At 49.8% G+C, this 9,705-nt stretch overlaps 2 protein-coding genes across 2 annotated transcripts; one reads left to right on the plus strand and one right to left on the minus strand.

The window, feature by feature from the left end:
• Window positions 1-100: 100 nt before the first annotated feature.
• LY6G5B (lymphocyte antigen 6 family member G5B) lies at window positions 101-2,546 on the plus strand. Its single transcript, XM_003985977.6, has 3 exons — window positions 101-859; window positions 1,008-1,136; window positions 1,430-2,546. Exons 1-3 carry the CDS (start codon window positions 739-741, stop codon window positions 1,828-1,830), a joined length of 651 nt encoding a protein of 216 aa, XP_003986026.2. The 5' UTR covers window positions 101-738; the 3' UTR covers window positions 1,831-2,546.
• Window positions 2,547-4,896: 2,350 nt separating this feature from the next.
• LY6G5C (lymphocyte antigen 6 family member G5C) lies at window positions 4,897-9,695 on the minus strand. Its single transcript, XM_023254708.1, has 4 exons — window positions 9,675-9,695; window positions 9,435-9,546; window positions 8,184-8,351; window positions 4,897-5,403 (listed from the first exon to the last, which is right to left on the minus strand). Exons 1-4 carry the CDS (start codon window positions 9,693-9,695, stop codon window positions 5,240-5,242), a joined length of 465 nt encoding a protein of 154 aa, XP_023110476.1. The 3' UTR covers window positions 4,897-5,239.
• Window positions 9,696-9,705: the final 10 nt, after the last annotated feature.

Below are 9,705 nucleotides of genomic sequence, written 5' to 3' on the forward strand. Positions count from 1 at the left end.
CTGTGTTTGATCCCAGGGGCCCTCATGGCCCAGCCCACCCTCAAGTTGAAAACCAGCACAGATTTGTGCCCAGTGGATTTGGGTGATGTTTTTAGCAGTAGAGCAGAACTAGTAGTGGATGCGGAGATGTGCAACGTCACATGGAAAAGACCTAGGGGAAAATCCACTTTCAAAGACTGGAGACATAATTCTTTTTTGGCCACCTATGGCTGTACATTTATACTGTAAGGAGTATAATCAACAACAAAATATTACGGTTTTGATTTTACAGGGAAAGTGGTCCTGAAATAAATAGAACGGTAAGGGGTGGAAAGAGGGACCAGGTCCAGAGTTGCTGCTCGGTGGTGTCTGTGCGCCCCCTGCTGGGGGAGCTGACACGCTCATCTCAGAAGGACAGGGACCCTGGGCGCCTGGCCCAAGTGTTTCCCAGCACGGTAGGGACTCGCTGTATGTGTGGGGAGGACAGCAGGTGGTACCAGAGACAGACACTGGTCCATGGACCCTTGAGGTGTGGGAATAGATTTTTTCAGGGCATGAGAGAGACAGATAGACAACTGGATAAAGGCCCAGGTGTTGTTCTTGTGTAGGCCACTGTTCCCACGTCCAGGAACCTGACCTTGTGGGTGAGGACGTGCCGTCCCTCCAGCCAAGTTAATAACTTCCTCCCCCAGCCAAGGAATATAGCTCTACGTCTACAGCAGCTCCTGCTCAAACTATCAAAATCACCCTGCAAGGAACATGGTCACAGGAAGGTGGGATTTCAGGATACCCCTCAGGGACTGCCCTTCTCAGAATTCCATCATGAAGTTCCATGTACTTGTAGGTGTGCTGGTCATGGTGGGCTTCGCAGTGGGAAAGGGTAAGTGGGGCCCAGGGGCAAGGAGGGAGGGGTGACTGAGTCCAGGAAGGGCGGGGGATGCTGTAGCCCTCGGTTCACAGGCTCCCTGCAAGGCAGAGAACTTGGAATGAGCCAACATTCCCATCCTTCCTGTTTTCTGCTTCCCCAGCTCCTGTTTCTGAAGTCCGGACCTGTCACCTCTGCCTCTTAGAAGACCCTTCTACAGGATGCATTTCAGGCTCAGAGAAGTGCATCATCAGTAGCTCGTCGCCATGCATGGTGATAACCATCTATTATGGTGAGTCAAGTCCCAGGAGGGAGCTGCTGGTGGGATAGCCCGTGGCTTGGTCTCCTCTCCTCTGATAGATGAGGGCTGCTTAGGGCCTGGGGTGCAAGAAGAAGACAGGAGGATCCTGAAAAGAGGAGTCTGGGGTTCTCGGGGGTCAGCTAAGCCAATTTTTCTGGCCCATTCTGAAGGAGTCTGGGCTAGAAGTCAGGTCTGGGTGAGGGATGGGGAGAGTCTAGGGTGAGGATACCAGGTTTGGGGACCATGGGAGGCAGCAGAGGTATTAGCTGTTCCCTCTTCTCCAGATACCAAGATACGTTTCTTCATCCGAGGCTGTGGACAGTACAATTCTTACCGCTGCCAGGAAAAACGCAATACCTACTTCTCGGAGTACTGGTACCAGGCCCAGTGCTGCCAGTACGATTACTGCAACTCCTGGTCCAGCCCCCAGCTCCAGAGCTCCCTGCCTGATCCCCCTGCTGGGGCCTTGGCCCTGCCCCTGTCGGAGTTCCAAATCCAGTGGTTCTACAAGGCTCTGAACCTCTCACTGCCCCTACCCACCTTCCGTGCTGGGAAGGAGCCTGAAGGCCTCGACCCCCTGGCCACCCTGCCCCTGAACCTGAGCTTGTCCATCGCTGACCTGCGCCACATATACTTGTCTCTCAACAGCTCAGGACTTTTGGTTCTTCCCTGGGCTGGGCCCTGATGCCTTATCCTTCTTGGATTTTACTCTTCCAGCATCTCTCTCCTAACACCCCAGCACCTAGTGCTGCCCTCCTAGAACTCCCACATTCTCTGGTCTGTGATTTTTCAGGCCTCCCTTCCTCTGTGCTTCCAGCATCTGTATGGCTGGAAATGTAGGAAATGTAGGTTTGTAGGAAATGTAGGAAATGTGGGTTTCATTTCCTTCCCAGAAACCGCTGTGGCACTGCACCAGTACTCTTCTTTCTCCTAGAAAATACCAAGTTCGCTTTCTGCCCAGGTTGACCTAGGGAAGGCACAGTGGTTTCCTCGTGCCTTTCCCATCTTCTGAGTCCATCAGCCCCCTCATCTTTCCAGTCCCCTGTCAGTCCGGCCACCTGCTATCTCCATTCAGGTCTGGTTGTAGATTGCAGCCCATGCCTATCTTAAGACCCAGACTGAAGTTGTAGCAAGAAGAATGAAGCGTAGACATCTGTGCAGATTTCCTGACTAGGCACTCTGGTGTCCCTACTTCACTGCCTCCACCTCTACTCCTGCCCTGGTTCCCTGCTTCTCTCCTTTTGCCACCATCTCTGGCCTCCTCAGCCCCCCTTCACATCACTGAGTCCTGACACCCACTTCCATAGGTTCTAGGGGAGAGGAGAGGCGAGGGTCTGCCCTGCTCTGCACTATATCTCCCGCTTACTCTCCAGAACCTCCACAATAAATGGACTGGGCTAAGTCTGTGTCACACTGTTGATGGGGTCAGGCTCAGATATGGACAAGTGTAGACCTGTTAAAGTTAATTGGGCATGGGGAGCAAACAGTTTACAGCCTGGCCCACTCCACTTGGCCTTTGTGGCTTTCTCATGGCCTGCCCCCAAAGGGCTTGTATCCATCCACCTTCTGATTAGCTAGGACTTCTCCCAGCCTTTAACTTACTCCACAGGGGCACCTGTCTGGCTCAGTCAGTAGAGCGTGTGACTCAATCTTGGGGTTATAAATTTGGACTCCACATTGGGTGTAGAGATTACTTAAAATCTTTAACAAAACAAAACCAAAAAACTTTGCCCTACAAAACCTAGAGAATTAAACCCTGGTTACATTGGCTTTTCCATCTAACAGAGGAGGAAAAACTCTCCTTTAAACCAGAAAAACTCAGGAGCAAACCAAAGGGTCCAGGCCTGTATCTGAGAGTCCCCTGGTGCTGAGGAACCTGGGTTCTTGCCTGTTCTTTCAGGATCCTGGCACCCAGGACCACCTCTTTAGGGAGCTAGGTTTGGGGGTTGGGGATGTTCACAAATTATACAGGTGAGGCTGCAGTTTAGGTCTTTGACTTTAATGTTTTATTTTTGGAAAACTACAAGCCTACAGAAAACAGTAGTGAACATTCATAACTTTCTTCATACATGCAGTTAAACACACTGTTCTGGGTGTGGTGTTATTGAGTACAGCCAGGTGCCCACCCTTCTGAATCTCACAACCCAGTGCTGGGGTTGTGAAACCTTTTTCTAAAAAGCAGTGTGCACTTTGTGGTTGGGGGACCCAATTCCAGCTCCTCTGCCACTTGGGTAAGTTGGTTTCTGTCTCACTTTGGAAATAGACACATGGGACAAAGGTACCTACAGATTGTAGCATTTATGTATGTATGTATTACTACTACTTAAAAAAAAAATGTTTGTTTATACTGGCGCCTGGATGACTCCGTTGGTTAAACATCCGACTCTTGGTTTCAGCCCAGGTCATGATCTCACAGTTCGTGAGATTGAGCCCCACGTCGGCTCTGCTGACAGCATGGAGCCTGCTTGGGATTCTCTGTGTCTCTCTCTGCCCCTCCCCCACTCATTCTTTCCCCTCACCTCTCAAATCCATAAACTTAAAAAATAAAATAAAACTTTTATTCATTTTGAGAGAGAGAGAGAGAGAGAGAGAGAGAGAATCCCAAGCAGGCCCTGTGCTGGCAGCACAGAGCCCAATGGCAGGGCTCAAACTCACACCACGAGATCATGACCTGAGCCAAAACCAAGAGTCAGACACTTAACCAACTGAGCCACCTAGGTGCCCCACTACTTTTTAAAGTAATCTCTATCCCCAATGTGGGGCTTGACTCACTACCCCGAGTTCAAGAGTCACATGCTCTACCAACTGAGCCAGCCAGACACCCCTGGCCTATTAAGCCTCTGCCAAAACATACCAAAGCTTACACATACCATAATGTGGGTTTTTCTAAACTTCACACCCAGATTACCAATCCTCATGTCACTATAAAGGCCTATATCAGCACCCAAAGCAACCTTCGTGCACCCTCCCAGGCACTTCTAACTTGGGTAGCCGCTGTCCTGAGTTGTAGCTGCTTAGAGGAATTTTGTCTGTGTGCTTGGTACAAAGGGCATCATGCAGCATATACTCTTACACAACATTTTGCACATATGTTAGCAGAGATCCCTGGCCCTTTAAATAGCCTATGCTCTGGCAGGAAACCCCAATATTAATTGGTAGGTAAGAGAGCAGTGTGGGGGGGGGGGGAGGTGTACAAAAATAAGTACAAACCTTCAGTGTGCCCTCCTGTCTGGGCCCACTTTCCCCCCATCATCTCTGACTTCAGTGTAGAAGTCTAGGTTTATACAGCTCTAGCAAGTCGAACTAGACGATGGTCTCAGAGGCTGAGGAACCCAAGGCCCAAGATTAGGCAGTAACTTCCCACATGGTCCTTGAAGAGGGAAGCTGAGCCTGGGTTCCGGCCAGGGCTCCACTAGATCTAGTGGCTCTTCCACAGGGTGCTTCCCCCCACCCTCTCCCTGGGCCTGGTCCCAGGCCTCATAGCTCCACTCCCGCCAGCCCTCACCTCCCACACCGTGGACCTCCCCCAGCCCAGGCCCCACATAGCACTGCCAAGGGTGCCCACTGCCCTTTTGCCCTTCGCCACAGAAAGGCTTCCAGTTCTTCACCTTTTGTGCCTAGAGCTGAATCCAAGACATGGAGGTCGGGCAGAAGCAGAGTTCAACAGAGCTGGGAGCCCCGAGGTGGGGCAGTCAGGTGGGACCTCAGCTTTCCTCAGCCTCCACCACTACCAGAAGAGAGAGACGAGCTCTACAGTTTGTACACCAATTTATTTGCGAGGAACACCTGGGGACTTGAGGCTAGAGAGGCCCATGGTGGGAGAAGGGGCAAAGCAAGGCCAAGAAACAGCTGAGAGATGGGAGGAGAGAAGAGTAAAGCCATCAAACCGTGAGGACTTGAAGGGAAAACTCAGAATTCTGGAGAGGGGACCTGGGGGAGGGGCTGAGTGGGAAGAGGGGTGTTGGGTGTCAACTAGGAGGCCAATAGGGCCGGTAAAAGGGACTAGAAGTTGTTCTGGCTCTGCCACCCAGATGGAAATCAGGAAGATGGATGGCAACTAGCAGGGTTTTATTCTAAAAGTCTCTGCGGAAGTTCTAAGGAATATAGAACACTCTGTTCTGAGGGTTATTGCAGAACTCCAGGAAGCAGCATCGAGAAAATATCCAGAAGCCAAACACTGGAGAAGAGCGGGTATACGAACAATCACTCATCTGCTCCTTGCGGCGGCAGTCACTCACCATGATGTCAGAACCACTGCCTGGGGAAGGATGGCAGCAACCAGTGATACAGACATCTCAGGTCCCAGGCACAATCCCAGACTCTTCCATCCCCTCCCTCCACATGGACTTACCATCACTGATCCCACACCCTTCCCTGACCCCCCCAAATGCCAAGATTCCTGGAACTGGACAGGGGCAGGAATGCCAGGGAGTCACCAGCTATGGATCCCATGGAAGACTGGTGGGAAAGAGCCATTCAAAATAAAGTGATGCGGGGCACCTGGGTGGCTCAGTTGGTTAAGCATCCGACTTTGGCTCAGGCCATGGTCTCACAGTTCGTGAGTTCAAGCCCCGCATCTGGCGCTGTGCTGACATGACAGCTCAGAGCCTGGAGCCTGTTTCAGATTCTGTATCTCCCTCTCTGCCCCTCTCCGACTTGTGCTCTCTCTGTCTCTCTCTCTCAAAAATAAATAAATATTAAAAATTTTTTAAAAATACAGCGATGGTTGGAGGGGGCTGAGTTGGGTCTTGCTGGGGGAGAACTAGCACTTCAGCTGGGACCATAAAAAAAAAGTTGGGAGATGTATTGGAGGTCAGATTGCAAAGAAAAGGTGTTTGTCATCATTTTATGGAACAAAAGAGAAGTTGGTATCTCTTGCTATTATATATATATTAGAGGGGGAAAAAATGTGTTCACAGGGACATTCATTCCTGCCCTGCTTGAGAGAGGAAAAAATTAGAAGCAACCTACAGATCCGTCAATAATGGGATTGTCAAACTCTGCTATGCCCATGCCATGGAGAACCATGCAGCAGGTCAGAAGAACAGGGAAGCTGTTTACAAACTGATATGGAAACTTAAAATTCCCATGACTGTTCATTTTAAAAAACCAAGTGCAGGGTGCCAGGGTGGCTGAGTCAGTTGAGCATCTGACGCTTGATTTTGGCTCAGATCGTGATCCTGGGGTCATGGGATTGAGGCCCACGTTGGTCTCTGTGCTGAGCGTGGGGCCTACTTAGGATTCATTCTCTCTCTCTCTCTCTCTCTCTCTCTCTCTCTCTCTCCCCCCCCCCCCACCACCATCTTCCTCCCTCACTCCCTCTGTCTCTACCTCTCTCTCTCAAAAATAAATAGATGATAGATAGATAGATAGATAGAGGCACCTGGGTGGCTCAGTCAGTTAAGCATCTGACTTCAGCTCCGGCCATGATCTCGTGGTTTGTGAGTTCAAGCCCTGCATTGGGCTCTGTGCTGACAGCTCAGAGCCTGGAACCTGCTTCAGATTCTCTCTCTCTCTCTGTCTCTCTCTCCGCCCCCCCTCTAAATAAACATTTTTAAAAGTTTTTAATTAATAAAAATGTATAAAAAGCAAGTGCACACCAGTGTTTACAGTGGTATGCTACTGTTTATGGAGGAAAGAAAAAGAGGTGAAACAACATATTTGCATAGAGTGAGATGTACACAAAAGATCACAGAAAGGATATCAAGAATGTGGAAAGATGTGGGGCATCTGGCTCGCTCAGTAGAGCATGTGACTCTTGATCTCAGGGTTGTAAGTTCGAGCCCCACGTTTGGTGTAGGGATTACTTAAAAATGAAAAAAAATCTTTAGAAAAAAAAGAGAATAGGAAGATTAGTTTTGTGTTGTTTGTGCATGAGAGCTGGGTGGCTTGTGCCAGGAGTGGGAGGGAGACTTCTCTTTGATGAGGTTGAGTACTCTGATATTGAACCAAAAGCATAATAAAAGGACTTGAATTTTAATTTGAAGGCAAGTTTATGCAGTGGTTGTTAAGAGCACCATCTCCGGAATCACCACAAATTGTGGTTCAGCTTCTAGGAGAGTTGGGCAAGATTTTGACCTTTCTGGGCGTCTGTTTCCTCATCGGTAAAATGGGGATAGCAATAATAAAAAACCTGTCTGAGAGGGTGGTAAGTGCTTAGAACAGTGCTGGCACATAATGTGTTCTGTGTTTGTTAAAAAGAGCGGAGGAGGGGGCCCCAGCTGCTCAGTCAGTAGAGCATAGGACTCCTTGATCTAGGGGTTGTGAGTTCAAGCCCCATGTTGGGCATTGAGCCCACTAAAAAAAGCAGGGGTGGAGGGCGGGGAGTGAGGGATCGTGTGGAAGAGCAGGCATGAGAAACAGGGACTGCAGTTTCAGGAAGTTGAAACTGAGGTGGAGCTGTCCAGAGGGCAATTTCACATGACAATTTGGCCTAACATTCACATTCATAAGGAAGCAGAGCAAATCCTCTGGGGAGAGTGAAGTGGGAAGACAGCTAATGCCTAAATTTTGGTGAACGTGAACCATTAGGGGTCTCCCTGAACAGACAGAGAGAAGGCAGCCTGAGGAGAAGCCGGGGGATCTAGTGATCACAAGCCTCCCCCACAAGGCCGGGTGCTGTAAGAAACGCATACGCCATGGGGCGCCTGGGTGGCTCAGTCGGTTGGGCGTCTGACTTCAGCTCAGGTCATGATCTCACGGTCTGTGAGTTCGAGCCCCGCGTTGGGCTCTGTGCGGACAGCTCAGAGCCTGGAACCTGTTTCGGATTTTGTGTCTCCTTCTCTCTCTGCCCCTCTCCTGCCCTGCTGTCTCTCTGTCTCAAAAATAAATAAAAACATTAAAAAAAAGAAACGTGGACACCAGCCAGCCCCATGAGGGAACAGGAGGGGTGGAAGTGGAGACAGAGAATGGCTCTGAAGGTGAGGAAGGAGAGAGCATGACAAGCACTCTCTAGGTAGGGGTTGTAGGAACCAGACTGTGGGGTACAGCTGAGAGATGCAGCTCAGGAATGGGTCGGGCCAAGGACAAGCAGCTCACTGTTCTTTATGAGCAGAGTCATGCAGCTGCTGCCAGGAGGGGCAAGGCAGATGTCAGATCCCAGAAGGCATCCCAACTCCTTGGTCTCCAAGAGGCATCGATAGCAGCGCAGATATTTGGAGAACTGAGCTGGATGAGGGGGTTCCGGATTGACAGGATCAAAATTACCTAGAACACAGAGCAACACTGACTCCAACCCCACCTAATTTCCAGGCTGGTCAAGCCCATTCTTCCCTCCCCAGCTTCCCATCTCAGAAAACCATGAAATCACCCGTTCTTTAAAACCATCTGGCTTAATCCTCTATCAGAGGCTTTCGTCAGTTTTAAAACCTCCATTCTCTGCTCTTATACCTCCTGAAATAAGGAACTCATTAAGGAATTCATTTACTCATTCAACATGTATTTTGAGGTACTACCATGTGCCCAGCACTCGGCAAGCTCCTAAGTTCAAAGACTAAGCAGAAGCAGTTAATTCCAGCCTGGGCAGTTCTGTGAGGACAGTTCTTCTTCTGGGACTTGGTTTCACAGTCTCCCCACCCCTATGGACCCCCTTTTGAATATGCTTTCTTAATCTGTAATGTTCAGTGAAAACAAGAGTGCATCATCACAGGACAAGAGGAATCTATGCTTTGTGTGGACAGGAGACTTCGAGTGGCCCCCCATCACATTATTTGTTTGGTGGTCTAATCACTGGAAAGACCCATATTAAACTTTGTCCACCAAAGCCTTCCCCACCTACGTGTATATATGCTCCCTCTTCCTCTTGTTCCAGGCCCAGATCACATGTCAGTGAGTCCCCAGACCCAGCAGAACACCTAGTGGGAGGCAGATACTGAACAAACACTTTGAATCCTGTTTCTATATAGACAGTGTTTTGCAGCCATGTTGAGGAGGTTATCAGGCTAGATTCAGCCTTGTTCTACTGGGTGGATCCTGGTTCTGTTATCTAGCATGTTCTCGGAATCCTCCCTATTCTGTACTGCCCCAGATTTAAATGGAGTCCTTTCAGTATCTGCATTTAGGTCACTGCTGTTGAGACAGCCCTGGGGTAATAACTAGAGATCTTCCTCAGAGTGAACAGCAGTCCATTACCAGTCCCTAGGCATTATCTCACCAAGTCCATCCATCCCATCTTTCCCTCTGCTTGGTTTTACCTGAGCATCCTGGGCAGATGTGCCCAGACACCTGGTATCTGTGGGTCTCTCTATCCAGCAGACCAGGAGACCCTTCTGACCCCTTAGAGCCACTTACCAAACACCAAGCTCCTCATGACCAGCACTATTAAAAGGACCATGTACAGGGCTTGGGAGGTGCTATGAAGGCCCATGGGCTCCATACTCCGGCTACCTGCAGGGCCTGCTGCCTACTAGCCTCCAGTTGGGGCTTATATTGGTGAAAGAGAAGTTGGCCAAGAGGAAAGAGAGAGGCAACACCCATTTGGGGTGGAAATCAGTCCCAGAACAGCCAGAGAAACAGAGTGTCCTCACCCACGGCCACTCTAAGACCTAACATCCTGGCTTGG

The sequence above is a fragment of the Felis catus genome, chromosome B2, assembly GCF_018350175.1.
Source record: "Felis catus isolate Fca126 chromosome B2, F.catus_Fca126_mat1.0, whole genome shotgun sequence".
Classification (NCBI taxonomy): domain Eukaryota; kingdom Metazoa; phylum Chordata; class Mammalia; order Carnivora; family Felidae; genus Felis; species Felis catus.